The 17442-nt window shown below is 42.3% G+C and overlaps 1 protein-coding gene across 4 annotated transcripts in view; it reads left to right on the top strand.

Annotated features, from left to right (window-relative positions):
- METTL15 (methyltransferase 15, mitochondrial 12S rRNA N4-cytidine) overlaps window positions 1-17442 on the top strand; it is a 322508-nt gene that overhangs the window by 244637 nt on the left and 60429 nt on the right. For all 4 annotated transcript variants that reach the window (XM_056526684.1, XM_056526683.1, XM_056526681.1 and 1 more), the window contains one exon: window positions 17227-17405. In XM_056526684.1, coding sequence (XP_056382659.1) covers window positions 17227-17405 — 179 coding nt within the window. The remainder of the gene's footprint in view (window positions 1-17226; window positions 17406-17442) is intronic.

Raw genomic sequence — 17442 nt, 5'->3', positions numbered from 1 at the left:
ACCACACACTCAGGGCTACCCTGTGTGTCAATCAAAAGTTGGTGACTTTAGGGAGAGAGGTGTGACAACTCGTTGCAGACCCATATCTGTTTGCCCCGCCCCCTGGACTTTGGTTTGCCGTGGCAGATTCCTAAAATGACTAAATTATATAAACTTCAAGGTTTTGATGGTTGATAAAAGCGGGGGATTCAGTTAATTAATCAAGTCTCTATAAATGCAATTTTAAAGGTCTTTCTACAGCTGTCAACTGAATATGCATGTACCCCCTGGATTTTTAAATAGCCTTACCACACAAATGACATCACACAGTCCCTTAAAGATGTCGAGCTGTGACAACCTCTTTTCTTAATGCCGATTTGGGCTTCAGAAATGTGGCAGTGCAAGAACGTTTTCCCGCCACTCCCTCCCTATGGACAAGCAACTAGAGGCCCTTTCTGACCAGCTGAACGCTCATTACACTGTATTGATGGATCATTCTCAGAAGATAAGGGACTTATTCCATGTCCATCACAATCTGGAAAACTGCCATCAGCAAAATAATATGAGAAAGGAGCAATCCAGAGCCCATACCACCTTCTGGCCTGGATGCTGCAGTGCAAAAGCTTTTTCCAGCCATGCTAGATGGTGACACCATGACTGGCATTGAACTTTCATGTTCAATACTCTTTGAGTGCCAATCCACTTGGACAACCCCACTCCTAGAAAAACTATTTGCAAGTAGCATTGTGTTAACCCTTTCAACTCCTTGTCCCCCTTAATGGGAAAATAGCTATCTTCAAATCTCTTGGCAACCTTCCTAAATTCTCCACTCTGGAACTGCCTATGGTCAATCTCAATCTGGGGGCCATCTTAGTTGCCTTTTACATGTTTGATTTTATTGCCTTACTGCATTGCTTTTTTGTGGTCTCTTATGATAAAACAACCTACTGACAATATACAATATGTAATCATAGAAAAAAGGCCACACTTACTGGATAAAGGATACAAGGCTAGGCTCCTATTCCCATTATGATGCATATCAGCCACACGCCTTCTATTCACGAGGGTTGCCTAGTATTATGGTAGCACACAGACAAGGCATATACAAGGTGCCAGTAAACATGATAACGTGTAGTGCACTGTGCTGGCTTACAGCCTATCGGTGATGCACATACTATTCGATCAGGCAGGTTGCCCAACATCTTCTATGTGCACCCCACAATGCACTGACACCCCAGGCTCCCCCAGCATTACAAGGCCAGACCACATAAATATATAGGAAACTGCAAAGGCCACAGCATCAATCTGGAGGCTCCGATGGGTGGTAAAAGAGCTGAAGTTTATTGGTTACAAAAAGCAACATTTTGGCTCCATATGAGCCTTTATGAGCCTAGATAGATGTTGTGGCTTTTGCATTTTCCTATGGTTATTTACTAGATTCTCTTTCTCTTTCTCTCTCTCTCTCTCTCTCTCTCTCTCTCTCTCTCTCTCTCTCTCTCTCTCTCTCTCTCTCTCTCTCTCTCTCTCTCTCTCTCCAAAAAACATTACATACTATAAAATATATATATATATATATATATATATATATATATATATATATATATGTCCTAGCTTTAACCCCTAGGACATATACCAAAAAATCCACGGGGAAAGGAAAAAAAATTCATTGTGCGACAAAATTGAAGAAAAAATTTCATTTTGTAACTTTTGGGGGCTACTGTTTCTACCCAGTGCATTTTTCAGTAAAAAATTACACCTTATCTTTATTCTGTAGGTCCATACGGTTAAAATGATCCCCTACTTATATAGGTTTGATTGTGTTGTACTTCTGAAAGAAATCATAACTGCATGCAGGAAAATGTATACGTTTAAAATTGTCATCTTCTGACCACTATAACTTTTTTTTATTTTTCCCCATATGGGCCGGTATGAGGGCTCATTTTTTGCTCTGTGTTCTGATGTTTTTATTGGTACCATTTTTTTATTGATCGGACTTTTTGATCGCTTTTTATTCACTTTTTTATGATATAAAAAGTGACCAAAAATACGCTATTTTGAACTTTGGAATTTTTTTGCGCCTACGCTATTGACCGTGTGGTTTAATTAACGATATATATTTTTATAGTTCGGATATTTACGCATGCGGTGATACCACATATGTTTATTTTAATTTTTATTTACACAGGTTTTTTTTTTACAGGAAAAGGGGGGTGATTCAAACTTTTATTAGGGAAGGGGTTAAATGACCTTTATTAACTTTTTTTTTTCACTTTTTTTTTTTTTTTGCAGTGCTATAGCTCCCATAGGGGCTATAACACTGCACACACTGATCTTTTACACTGATCCCTGCAAAGCCATAGCTTTGCATGGATCAGCGTAATAGGGGGTTGATTGCTCAAGCTTGTTGCTCAAGTTTGGATCAATCAAACGCCGATCGGACGTGACGGAGCAAGGTAAGGGGGCCTCCGCTCGCGTCCTAGCTAATCGGGACATCGCGATTTTATCGCGATAGTCCCGATCAGCACGACTGAGTTGCCGGGAAGCTTTTACTTTCGTTTTTGATGCAGCGATCAAATTTGATCGCCATGTCTGAAGGGTTAATAGCATGCAGCACAACGATCTGTGCCCCGCGCTATTAGCCCAGGGTCCCGGCTATCATTAGCAGCCGGGACTGACCCGGTGTGATGCAGGGTCACAGCGTGACCCTGTTTTAAACACCGGGACCAGGCCCAGGGCATACAGGTACGCCCTGCGTCCTTAAGAGGTTAAGGGGCCTATCTTTTTGTATACCCCTCTATACCTCTCCTGCTAGCTCAAGCATTATATTGTCTGCTTTGCCTTGAAGGAAATGTTTCCCCCTTTTTTTTTTTTTTTTTATAAAGTGAGTGGAATAAAATGAGGAGATGCTAGTTGCCCCTGGTGATACCCTACACATTCCCTTGTTAGGCTTAATTACTGTACGATTTCTTCTGTCTATTAGTCTAGTTTGTTACATGTTGTAATCTTTGTATGGCTGTGTGATTTGTCCGGCTCCTGTCTTCCCCACCCCTACTTCCTTTTTTTTCACATTGCGCTTGCCCGTTCTTTTTTCTGTAATGTTTTTTCCTCGCCATGGATTCCTAGACTGTTTGGGAAAAGAAGTTAGATTTCCTGCATGAGAAAAGGTTTCTATAGCTCTTCTTCAAGAGACCCATTCCTGCACATCTAAGATCACCAATTATTACTACCGTAAGTGGTTTCACTCATGTCAGCAGGAGACTGAGGCATAAGTGGTCTCAATCATCTTCCATAGATTTTTCAACCCTGTAGTCTCAGATGTGCTTGGTAGATAGTTTTTGCTTCAAATCTTGCTTGCCTGTCAAGTACTAATCATTTCTAATGTCTGCTTTCCTTATCAGGGTCAAGTGGCCTTGGCCTTAGAATTAATGTGGATCTTAGATGACTCTGCTGACTCATCTGAGATCATATTCAAGGGAAACTTCAATTGGATTTGGGACCCCTTCTTAAATTCATCTTCTAGTAAGTCCTTTAGACAAAGGAAAGAATTTCACTGTAGGCATCTGGTTGGTTCGTAGTGCACCTAACAACTTGATTCTAGGGACCATACTTAACATTACTTCCTGCATAATGCCTATAATTGTTTACATATAACTCTTGCTAGATAACTCCCTTTTCTCGTTCTTCCATGGCCATAGATTCTATTAAAGGGGTACTCTGGTGGAAAACTTTTTTTTTTTTTTAAATCAACTGGTGCCAGAAAGTTAAACAGATTTGTAAATTACTTCTATTAAAAAATCTTAATCCTTCCAGTACTTATTAGCTGCTGAATACTACATAGGAAATTATTTTCTTTTTGGAACACAGAGCTCTCTGCTGACATCATGACCACAGTACTCTCTGCTGACATCTCTGTCCATTTTAGGAACTGTCCAGAGCAGCATATGTTTGCTATGGGGATTTTCTCCTACTCTGGACAGTTCTTAAAATGGACAGAGATGTCAGCAGAGAGCACTGTGGTCATGATGTCAGCAGAGAGCTGTCACGCCCCCTCCGTAGGCTTGCATTGAGGGGGCGGAGCGTGACGGCACACGGGGGTGGAGCCGTGACGTCACTATGCTCCGTCCCTGTGATCGCTAGTAATCAGACCCGGAGCGAGCATGCTCCGGGGGCTGATGCTAAGGGGATGCGGCGTGGAAGATCACGGCGGTACCCCCGCGGTCAGGCATCTTATCCCCTATCCTTTGGATAGGGGATAAGATGTCTTAGCGCCGGAGTACCCCTTTAAGCAGTCTAAATAAAGGTAGTGTCCTGAGCCACATAACTTTTCAGTCCACTTTTGCAAAATATCCATACCCTCCTGTCCGTGTATCTTTTAACACAGTGGTGAATTGTTCTTTCGTCCTATTTCCAACTTTGTTGGCCCATATTGTCCACAGTCTTTCCACTGCCAGACAAAGACTCTTCTTCCTGTTCTATTCCACAGCCCAGGCCAGGATGAATGGCAGGTTGCCCCTCCCTTCCCGGTCAACTTGGAACAAGGCAAGGGTGCCCACTTTCACCTTTATTGTATGTTCTTGCTATGGAGTGCCTGTCCTTTGTGTGTTTTAAGGAATTTGGTTCACTGTGTAACTTTATAATTAACACTTGAAAATCCAAACGTTTTAACATCTCTCCCCTTGGTGATCTCTTTGCACATTTTGTGCCCAATATCCATATAAGTGTCAGCCCAACTCTATGAAATACCTTTGTTATCTGACGTAGGATCTTCCTCTTCAAAACACTTGCTTATGTATTGGGAACTGATTCATTGTATACCCATTTTACTCCTAAAGAAGCAATCATTGGTCCCCTGAGTTGTTTTGAGCAGTTAACTCTTCATTTGTGCCTTAACTCTTCTCCTCCACAACACTATGGGAAATAGATTTAAACAAATATTTGACTGAAGCAAAATTGCAGAACTTTTAGATAGCATCCAGGTGTTACTGACACCCTGATCAAGTTCAACAGTTCTTTCCTTTAGCTAAAGATGCAAGACATCTGTGGGCACTTACCTTCATATATGCTGACCTGGGCCTGCCCTAATTTGTTACATAGTTGAAAAAAGACAAGAGTCCATCAAGTTCAACCTAAAGCACAACTGTGTTGATCCAGAGGAAGACAAAAACCCCCATGAGGCTGATGCCAATTTCCCTGTGTGAGGAAAAATTCCTTTTTAGACTCCAATATGGCAGCAGAATAAATCCCTAGATCAACGTCCTATCCCCGTAAATGTAGTATCCATAACCTGCAATTTTATAGTTTTATAGTTGTCTCTTTTTGAACGGCGGCTTTTGATTTTTATAAGGCTGGGTCCACACTACGTTTTGTCCCTTACGGGAGCGCATACGGCAGGGGGGAGCTAAAAGCTCGCGCTCCCGTATGTGACCGTATGTGCTCCCGTATGTCATTCATTTCAATGAGCCGACCGGAGTGAAACGTTCGGTCCGGTCGGCTCATTTTTGCGCCGTATGCGCTTTTACAACCGGACCTAAAACTGTGGTCAACCACGGTTTTAGGTCCGGTTGTAAAAGCGCATACGGCGCAAAAATGAGCCGACCGGACCGAACGTTTCACTCCGGTCGGCTCATTGAAATGAATGACATACGGGAGCGCATACGGTAACATACGGGAGCGCGAGCTTTTAGCTCCCCCCTGCCGTATGCGCTCCCGTATGGGACAAAACGTTGTGTGGACCCAGCCTAACATGGTTTGCATCTGTGATATCACTCTGACGTCATTCTGCTCTGTTATCTTTGTTACCTGGTGTTACCTGAATCTCTTAAAGCTAAGAACTGTATCTTGCACCATTTTCTTGGTGCAGTGAAACACGTTATTTCTTGCCATTGAAAAACTTCCCATACACCTACTAAAATAGAATTTGTGGAAATGCTATAATAAATTTACATTTATTTAATCTCCATTGTCCAAGACTTGATCTGGGGGATCTGGTCAACTTGATGATTTCCGTAAATCTTCCTTTCTGAGATCATTGTTCTCTGGGTGATGATTTCCCATTGTTCTTCAAAAATTTTTTAACCTTTTTTTATATGAATACTTGCATTCCCTGTCCAGGAGGATTTCTTTCAAAGAAATTTACACCATATTGTTATTTTGCTGTTTCTCCTGGAAATATTATTATATTGTACATTTACATGTCACATTATAGAGAGTTTGGAAAAGATGCTCCAGAATGGTTGTTTTATGGGGAATGCAAGTATTGATGTTTCTAGAAGGCTGATAGATAAAATATATAATAATAATATATATAATAATAGTTGTTGTTATTATTATTATTATTATTATTATTAATAATAATAATAGCCATCAGTAATATTAGGTAGTGTTGGTTTCCATATGCTTGATGGCAAAAATTGGTACTCCACAGACCCTATTGACTTACAAAGTTCTGTCATGGTTTCTATTTCTGTTTAATATCCAAAGTTTTATATTACTATAATATTATTATAAAAATATTTGATATATAGTCATGGCCGTACTTGTTGGCACCCCTGAAATTTTTCAAGAAAATGAAGTATTTTTCACAGAAAACGATTGCAGTAACACATTTTGCTATACACATGTTTATTCCCTTTGTGTGTATTGGAACTAAACCAAAAAAGGGAGGAAAAAAAGCAAATCGGACGTAATGTCATACCAAACTCCAAAAATGGGGTGGACAAAATTATTGGCACCCTTTCAAAATTGTGGAAAAATAAGATGTTTCAAGCATGTGATTCTCCTTTAAACTCACCTGGGGCAAGTAACAGGTGTGGGCAATATAAAAATCACACCTGAAAGCAGATAAAAAGGAGAGAAGTTCACTTAGTATTTGCATTGTTTGTCCGTGTGTGCCACAATATGCGTGGACAACAGAAAGAGGAGAAGAAAACGGTCTGAGGACTTGAGAACCAAAATTGTGGGAAAATATCAACAATTTTAAGGTTACAAATCCATCTCCAAAATCTAGCTTTGCCTTTTTCCACAGTGTGCAACCTTATCAAGAAGTATGTAACCCATGGCACTGTAGCTAATCTCCCTGAGCATGGACGGAAGAGAAAAATTGATGAAAGGTGTCAACGCAGGATAGTCTGGATGGTGGATAAGCAGCCCCAAACAAATTCCAATGCCCGACGTCTGAAGCTCCCCCCGTATCCATCTGCCGCCTCCCTCCAAGGATTGATCGGAGTGTGTGGTCACACACGTCTGGTTGAACTGCCTAACATCCACATGGTGAGCACTCCACTAACTTCTTTTCATGTGAATGTGCAAGTTCCAAAGATATTCAAGCTGTCCTGCAGGCTCGGGGAGCATCAATGTCAGCACAAACTATCCGTCCACATTTCAATGAAATGAAACGCTATGGCAGGAGACCCTGCTGTCACTGAGACATAAAAAGCAAGACTACATTTTGCCAAAACTTGAGTAAGCCAAAATCCTTCTGGGAAAACGTCTTGTGGACTGATGAGACCAAGATAGAGCTTTTTGGTAGCTCTATTATTTCTTTTTTGTTGAGACCTACAAAGAAAAGAACACAGGACTTACAGTGAAATACAGCGGAGGTTCAATTATGTTTTGGGGTTGTTTTGCTGCCTCCGGCACTGGGTGCCTTGAATGTGTGCAAGGCATCATGAAATCTGAGGATTACCTACAGATTTTGGGTTGCACTGTACAGCCCAGTGTCAGAAAGCTGGGTTTGCATCCAAGATCTAGGGTCTTTCAGCAGGAAAATGACCCCAAACATATGTCAAAATGCACCCAGAAATGGATGGCAACAAATCCCTGGAGAGTTCAGAAGTGGCCAGCAATCTAGAGTCCAGATCTAAATCCCATTGAATGCCTGTGGCGAGATGTTAAAATTGCTGTTGGGAAAAGGCGCCCTTCTAATAAGAGAGACCTGGAGTGGTTTGCAAAGGAAGAGTGGTCCAACATTCCGGCTGAGAGGTGTAAGAAGCTTATTGATGGTTATAGGAAGCGACTGATTTCGATAATTTTTTCCAAAGGGTGTGCAACCAATTAAGTTAAGGGTGCAGATAATTTTGTCCAGCCCATTTTTGGAGTTTAGTGTGACATTATGTCCAATTTGATTTTTTTCCTCTCATTTCTGGTTTAGTTTCTTTTTCTTGAAACATTTCAGGGGTACCAACATTTACGGCATGACTGTATATTATCTGCTGCAGTACTGTATTTGGTTACCATAATACACTGCTCAAAAAAATAAAGGGAACACTAAGATAACATATCCTAGATCTGAATGAATGAACAAATTGTATGAAATACTTTCATCTTTACATAGTTGAATGTGCTGACAACCAAATCACACAAAAATGATTAATGGAAATCAAATTTATCAACCCATGGAGGTCTGGATACGGAGTCACACTCAAAATCAAAATGGAAAACCACACTACAGGCTGATCCAACTTTGATGTAATGTCCTTAAAACAAGTAAAAATGTGGCTTGGTAGTGTGAGTGGCAGAATACGTGCCTGTATGACCTCCCTACAACGCCTGGACAGTCTGTGGTGCAATGTGGCGTTGGTGGATGGAGAAAGACATGATGTCCCAGATGTGCTCAATCGCATTCAGGTCTGGGCAACATGCAGTCCAGTCCATAGCATCAATGCCTTCCTTTTTTAGGAACTGCTGACACACTCCAGCCACATGAGGTCTAGCATTGTCTTGCATTAGGAGGAACCCAGGGCCAACCGCACCAGCATATGGTCTCACAAGGTACTCATCTCAGTACCTAATGGCAGTCAGGCTACCTCTGGCAAGCACATGGAGGGCTGTGTGGTCCCCCAAAGAAATGCCACCCCACACCATTACTGACCCACCGCCAAATCGATCATGCTGGAATATGTTGCAGGTAGCAGAATGTTCTCCACGGCGTCTCCAGACTCTGTCACGTCTTTCACATGTGCTCAGTGTGAACCTGCTTTCATCTGTGAAGAGCACAGGGCGCAAGTGGCGAATTTGCCCATCTTGGTGTTCTCTGGCAAATGGCAAACGTCCTACACGTTGTTGGGCTGTAAGCACAACCCCCACTTGTGGACGTCGGGCCCTCATACCACCCTCATGGAGTCTGTTTCTGACTGTTTGGGGGGGACATGCACATTTTTGGCCTGCCAGAGGTCATTTTGCAGTGCTCTGGCAGTGCTCCTCCTTGCACAAAGGTGGAGGTAGCGGTCCTGCTGCTGGGTTGTTGCCCTCCTACGGCCTTCTCCATGTCTCCTGATGCACTGGCCTGTCTCCTGGTAGCGTCTCCATGCTCTGGACACTACGCTGACCGACACAGGAAACCTTCTTGCCACAGCTCGCATTGATGTGTCATCCTAAATGAGCTGCACTACCTGAGCCACTTGTGTGGGTTGTAGACACAGTCTTATACTACTACTAGAGTGAAAGCACTGCCAGCATTCAAAATTGACTGAAACATCAGCCAGGAAGCATAGGAACTGAGAAGAGGTCTGTAGTCACCACCTGCAGAACCACTCCTTTATTGGGGGTGTCTTGCTAACTGCCTATAATTTCCACCTGTTGTCTGTTCCATTTGAAAAACAGCATGTGAAATTGATTGTCAATCAGTGTTGCTTCCTGAGTGGACAGTGTGATTTCACAGAAGTGTGGTTAACTTGGAGTTACATTGTATTGTTTAAGTGTTCCCTTTATTTTTTTGAGCAGTGTATAACACAAATGCATAGTCTTTATAGAAGTGCACATGATTAGTTACCTACAACTTTGTTTCAATTATACATCCTTATCTGCATCAAAATCCTCATTTCGCTAATAAGAAAACTGATATTTTCCCAGAAACTAATTTATCAGGATGATCTGGTGAGATGTTGTTGAAATGCTATGTCTAATATGCATCCTGACATATTCTACAAATACTCCAGAAAGATCATAAACTAAAAGACATGTCCCATGAAACACACTGCTCTCATTGTTGGATAATTGTCAAGCCAATTTATAAGGCACATATTGTGCACAAATATAATGCAGAAGACAATTGTGGAAAGAGCACCACGAAGAGACAGCAGCAGTCAAAGTCCAATTATAAAGTTTTTGTTGAGGAAAGAAACCCTACTCCCTCCACACACTTCTCCTTCATATGCTGAGAACAGAGTGTGTGTAATAAATGTTATATTAAATTCCTCCTCCAGTGTGTAGGCTGCAAACATAACAAAAATAGTTGACCAAGTTTTATTCCTATAACTGCATAAAGCAAATCAACCCAATGAATAATGGTAAGGATACAAATTTAACCACTTAAGGACCCAGGGCGTACCTGTACGTCCTGAGTCCGCTTCCGTTCTATAACACGGGGCCGCGTTGCATCATAGCGGGTCGGGACAACGGCCGGGACCCATGGCTAATAGCGCGCGGCACTGATAGTGGTGCCGCACGCTGTTATCCCTTTAGACGCTGCGTTCAAAGTTTATCGCCGCGTCTAAAGGGAAACTAATGCCGGTTAGCTCAGGGGGCTGTTTGGGACCGCCGCGGCATCCTAAGCAGCTGTAGGGCACGAGGAGGGTCCCCTTACCTGCCTCATGGTGTACGATCAGCAAATGACTTCTCAGTGCCTGAGATTCAGGCATGAGCAGTCAAGCGGCAGAATCATCGATCAGTGGTTTCCTATGAGAAACCATTGATCAGTGTAAAAGATCAGTGTGTGCAGTGTTATAGGTCCCTATGGGAGCTATAACATTGAAAAAAAAAGTGTAAAAAAAGTGAATAAAGATCATTTAACCCCTTCCCTAATAAAAGTTTGAATCACCCCCCTTTTCCCATAAAAAAAAAAAACTGTGTAAATAAAAATAAACATGTGGTATCACCGTGTGCGGAAATGTCCGAGTTATAAAAATGTATCGTTAATTAAACCGCACGATCAATGGCGTACGCGCTAAAAAATTCCAAAGTCAAAAATAGCTTCTTTTTTGGTCACTTTTTATAGAATGAGAGAATGAATAAAAAGCGATTTATGAGTCCGATCAATACAAACATGGTACCACAAAAAATTTCAGATCACGGCGCAAAAAATGAGCCCTCAAACCATACGCGGAAAAATAAAAAAAGTTATAGGGGTCAGAAGATGACAATTTTAAACGTATACATTTTCCTACATGTACCGTATATACTCGAGTATAAGCCGACCCGAGTATAAGCCGAGACCCCTAATTTCAACCCAAAATCCCAGGAAAAGTTATTGACTCGAGTATAAGCCTAGGGTGGGAAATACCTCATCCCCCCCTGTCATCATCCAGACCCGTCATTAACATCCTCATCATCATCCCCTTGTCATCATCCCACACATCCCCCCTTCATCATCCTCTTATCCCACACATCCCCCTCTTCATCATCCCCTTATCATCCCACACATCCCCCCTTCATCATCCCCTTGTCATCATTCGCCCTCAGTGGTCTTCAACCTGCGGACCTCCAGAGGTTTCAAAACTACAACTCCCAGCAAGCCCGGGCAGCCATCGGCTGTCCGGGCTTGCTGGGAGTTGTAGTTTTGAAACCTCCGGAGGTCCGCAGGTTGAAGACCACTGCGGCCTTCAACATCATCCAGCCCCCTCTCACCCCCCTTTAGTTTTGAGTACTCACCTCCGCTCGGCGCTGGTCCGGTCCGGCGCTGGTCCAGGGCTGTCCGGTGAGGAGGTGGTCCGGTGGGGAGGTGGTCCGGGCTGCTATCTTCACCGGGGGCGCCTCTTCTCCGCGCTTCCGGCCCGGAATAGAGGCGTTGCCTTGACAATGACGCACGAGTACGTTGGCAATGAACGCACCTATGCGTCGTTGTCATGGCAACGTGACTATTCTGAGGCCGGGCCCGAAGCGCTTAGAAGAGGCCTCCCCGGTGAAGATAGCAGCCCGGAACCACTATGCCACCGGACCACCTCCTCACCGGACAGCCCTGCAGGACCGGACCAGCGCCGAGCGGAGGTGAGTACTCAGAACTAAAGGGGGTGAGAGGGGGCTGGATGATGTTGAAGGCCGCAGTGGTCTTCAACCTGCGGACCTCCGGAGGTTTCAAAACTACAACTCCCAGCAAGCCCGGACAGCCGATGGCTGCCCGGGCTTGCTGGGAGTTGTAGTTTTGAAACCTCTGGAGGTCCGCAGGTTGAAGACCACTGCGGGTGGGGGAGTTCACTCGAGTATAAGCCGAGGGGGGTGTTTTCAGCACGAAAAATCGTGCTGAAAAACTCGGCCTATACTCGAGTATATACGGTAGTTATGATTTGTTTCAGAAGTACAACAATATCCAACCTATATAAGTAGGGTATCATTTTAATCGTATGGATCTACAGAATAAAGACAAGGTGTCATTTTTAACGAAAAATGTACTGCGTAGAAGGTGAAGCCCCCAAAAGTTACAATATGGTGTTTTTCTTCTGGAATTTTTTTCTGTTTCGCCGTAGATTTCTGGGTAAAATGACTGATGTCATTTCAAAGTAGAATAGGTGGCGCAAAAAATAAGCAATCATATGGATTTTTAGGTGCAAAATTTAAAGAGTTTTATGATTTTTTAAAGGTAAGGAAGAAAAAACGAAAGTGCAAAAACGGAAAAACCCCGGGTCCTTAAGGGGTTAACTCTTTACTTTGGGAAGCTTTGAAGAGGTCAACATGCTTTAACTTAGTGCCGTCAATACTTACTATTCGTTGCAGTATAGGATGACCTTTCATATCTGTCAGCTGAACATTAATTTGGTTAACAACAATCTCTACTGTCCACCCAATACACATGAACGTCTTGCTTAGCTGACTGTTTTTGTGTCCTGAATTGGGAGATGGGAGGTAAGCCTCTGACAGTTTTCGTGACTTATCTCCCTGAAAACAAAAGGGTCTGGCAGTTGAAATGCAACATGCCCTATCCTTCTGTTCCCTAACATTATCTGTCAGGAGAGCTACATGGCCTCCATACATATTAGACAGTCAGCCGGTCCCGCCATGAATGATGGGTTTTACTAATGTGTATGGAGGCCTTTAAGGGGGTACTACGTTGAACATTTTTTTTTTAAATCAACTAGTACCAAAAGTTAAACTGATTTGTGCTCCAGAGGAAGTTGTGAAGTTCTTTTCTGTCTGACCACAGTGCTCTCTGCTGCCACCTCTGTCCATATCAGGAACTGCCCAGAGTAGAAGCAAATCCCTATAGCAATCCTCTCCTGCTCTGGACAGTTCCTGACAAGGACAGAGGTGTCAGCATAGAGCACTGTTGTCAGACTAAAAAGAACTACTCAACTTTTTATTTTTCAGAAGTACGACAAAATCAAACCTATATAAGTAGGGTATCATTTTAATCGTATGGACTTACAGAATAAAGATAAGGTGTCATTTTTCCCGAAAAAATGTACTGCGTAGAAACTGAAGCCCCCAAAAGTTACAAAATGGCATTTTTTCTTCAATTTTGTCGCACAATGATTTTTTTTCCATTTCGCCATAGATTTTTGGGTAAAATGACTGATGTCATTGCAAAGTAGAATTGGTGGCACAGAAAATATGCCATCATATGGATTTCTAGGTGCAAAATTGAAAGGGTTATGATTTTTAATAGGTGAGGAGGAAAAAACGAAAGTGCAAAAACGGAAAACCCTCCGTCCCCAAGGGTTAAGGGAACCTATAAACTGCAAATCACATTCCACAACTGCTGACACTGTTAGATAGCTGTTATGGCAAGGAAAGACAGTTTAGCTTTCAGGTGCTCCGGTGGGCTCGAAAACGTGGATAATAGTCCTAGAAACTCTCCCATAGGACTGTATCCACCTTTTCCAGCCCACTGGAGCACCTGAAAGCTGAACTCATTTATGCAGGCTAAAGTCAGCAAACGCAGGGCCGAGAAGTTTGTGATGAATCGAATCACTGTAACTTCGCTCATCTCTAATATCTGCCTTTGCTTTCCTATTTTTAAAAATGCTTTTATTCTCTGGTGCAAAAAGTCAAAGAGGCATTCCTAAGCCCCTTAAAGTGCTGAGGGCTGAAATGCCTCCTGGCTCCTCCTTCCATCCCTGTTCCTGCTGATTGGCAATCAAGGATCAGCATCAAATCTTCTTCCTGTGCTGTTTTATAACAATTATGGGCAGATGCAAGATTTTCAAACAGGGTTTGGTTTCCCACAGTCTGTCAATCAAGCATTGACAGGGATGGGCGGGGAGTGAGGAGGCGTTCCAGCCGTTAGCACTTAGAGGCTAAGGAATGCCTATTTGACACTTTGCACCACAGAAATAATTTTTCTTCATAATGAAAGTGCAGACAGATATATAAAAGATATCAAATGTCTGCTTGCCATATCAGCTATCTCATAGTGTCAGTAGTTTGGAATGTGACTTGTCTTTCCCTGTACCATTCCCAGAAACTAAAACCAGACCATTAGGCTTGGCGGTCATCCTCAAATGAATAGTTTATGTCCTTTTGATGTGCTGAAAACTACTTAAACTCAAAAGTGTGCTCCACTTTTAAGGGTACGGTCACACATAGGCAGATTTCATGCACAGGATTTTCTGCTGCAGATTTCAATGTAAAGTAAATGACTGAGCACAGCTTCTAATCTGCAGTTACAAATCCTGCGCATCAAATCTGCCCAGGATCGTGTATGTGTGAACATACCCTAAAGGGGTTGTCTGCTTTGCGCTATCCCTACTTGATAAAAAAAAGTCTTTAGAATTAAAGCTGACCAAAACATGTCACCCAACTGGGACCCTCAGTGATCAGCTACTCTCAGATTGTTTCATGCTACTGGCTCTAGGGATAACCCTTACACCATGCCATTTTTCAGGTTCCAAGAAATGTTAACTATTTATAGGACCTAGTTGCTTATTAATGTAGGCCAATGCCTTGTTGACCACAATATATTGGTTCCTTCAAGAACTGCAAACATTTTACATTTTAGACAAATGGGGGGAGATTTATCAAATCCTTAACAGGGGGAAAGTCCTGAGTTGCCCATAGCAACCAATCAGATCGCATCTTTCATTTTTCAGAGGTCTTTTCAAAAATGAAAAAAACACTCTGATTGGTTGCTATGGGCAACTCAGAAAAATTTCCTCTGGACAAGTTTTGATAAATCTCTCCCATAGGCCCAGATTTGTCAATCTGAAACTGACACTAAAGTGAATTTCCCATAGCGCTGGTAAAGCGAAAGCTGACAAATCGCTCCAGTTTAGATAATTCATTGCCATTATTTTTAAGCATTATAACCATATTTTTATAAGCATGTTCATAGTAGAAAAAGGAAAAATTATACCATAAACCCATAACAAGCTATATTTAATCGTCAACAAAGTATAGGTAAGCCGATAAAAGTTATCTTATGGACCAAAGGGGGAGATTTATCAAAACCTGTCTAGACGAAAAGTTGCTGAGTTGCCCATAGAAACCAATCTGATCATGTCCATTTATGAAAAGGCCTCTGAAAAATGAAAGAAGCCATCTGATTGGTTGCTATGGGCAACTCAGCAATTTTTCCTCTAAACATGTTTTGATAAATCACCCCCAACCCCAAATGTGATTTATGAAGCATTGCACAAGATAAACAGGGTATCCCTAAAGTGTGGACACAGGCTAAATGCACATTTTCATCAATTCGTTAAATAACATTGTATTTCTTTTAGTTCATATGTCACGATCACACCCTATCGGTCCAGCGAAGACACTAGAGAGAGTGTGATGGTGCAAGGGTTAAGGCCACCAGACCTCTAGGTATACACTACAAGTCCCAGCAAGTCACCAAATTAACCCTTAGATAAACGTGATTTCACCAGAGCTTCCTTCAGAAAGGTGAGCTCCTATATTTAGAGATCAAAGACCAGAGCTGATTAATTAAACATTTAATCTGATAAATGGTATCACAGTGCTAAATATATAAAAATACAGGAACAAATGACATACAGGTACAAAAATATATAAAAGAGTTTTGCAAGACAAGTTCAGAAAACAAAAATGAAGTTCTTACAGCATGATGATATAGCCGTCCTTTGTGAGTCAGAGTCCAGCTCTTGTCAGCCTTGGGAACAGCCTTGAACACCAGTTGAGTCCAGCATTTTAAATCTTCCTGCTTCTTTGGAGGGAAACTCCATTCCCCCCCTCCCCTCTGATCCCACCAGGTGGGGCATCTCTCTTCCTGACCCCTTATATGTTTGATTATATGATGGGACCAGAGTGCCCCTTACATCCTGCTGCTTCAAAAGAGCCTTTGACTTCAAAGGAGATGTAAACAAACAGCCAGACCCCCAATGAAATGATATACACAAAAAGGATACACCGTCTGAATGACCTCTCACCCATGTCTTGGATAATACATCACACAGTTATAATTATAAAACACATATAGGATTTTAATAATCAGGCCTTGGGCCTGACATCATATTTTATACGTGCATGCACTTTGCAATATTTACATGAATCTTATGCAGTAATTCCATATTTCCTTTCATTTGAGCACATTCATTCATGATGTGTTTCATGAAGTCATTCACCTGTGTGATTTTCAATGAGAACACCTTCTCCTTTAACACACCCCAGAAAAATAGGTCATGGGGTCTAAGGTCTGGTAAGCGAAGAGACTATTCTACTTGACCATGTCTTCCAATCCAGTTAGTGACATTGTCATATATTAAAAATATGCATTTTGCCTCTGTGTCTAGACTTTATGGAAACCCTGTACTTTTGCAAAATGCCTTAATACCAGTAGGCTCTAGTCTTGCTGATGGACCCATCTGCCATTAGGAACTACTGAGCTCCTGCTGGGAGGAGAGTTGGGTGGGATTATTGCCTACTACTTGTCTCTCCATGCTCTGTACATTCTGTAAGACGGGATATACTGGGTCATATAGTGCATACAGCCAATATTAAATATTTTGCTCTGCTGGCTGTGCATTTCATGCTGACTTATTTATATAGCGATTGGGGTGAATCTGACTGCACTGCTTCTGACAAAGCTCTGCTATCTCTTCAAGATGGGTGGTTTAAATTCCATTATGTAAAAGTTTTTACAGAACAAGAAACTAAAAGTAGGTGGATTAGGAGGTAGTGTCTATTTCTGACTTTCCGGTAGGTAGCTTGGAGTTATTTTAGATTCTCGGAGACACACCTATGCAGAGTAAGTGTGTGTTTCTGTGTGTTTTTCCTTTCTTATGTCTCTGTGCTATGAAGCTTCACCTCTTCTCAATGAAAACCGACGTCAGGGAACTAATTGGCTCTCCTTGTGCGTAGGTATCCTGACATGCCCACCGCTGCTGATGTTGTGAATGCTTTAGATCAACAGGCACTTGCGTCTATCCTGAAAACATACGGGGAGGAGAAACACGCCAAGAAAATAGCTTCAGCTATCGTACAGGCACGTAGCATATACCCCATCACCAGAACTCAGCAGCTCGCAAGCATTGTTGCAGGTACCCTCATTAATTCTGTACTGTGTCTGAAAAAAAA

The sequence above is a fragment of the Hyla sarda genome, chromosome 6 (genome assembly GCF_029499605.1).
Source record: "Hyla sarda isolate aHylSar1 chromosome 6, aHylSar1.hap1, whole genome shotgun sequence".
NCBI lineage: Eukaryota > Metazoa > Chordata > Amphibia > Anura > Hylidae > Hyla > Hyla sarda.
The sequence above is the reverse complement of the archived record's forward strand: the minus strand, read 5'-3'. Positions and strand labels throughout refer to the sequence as shown.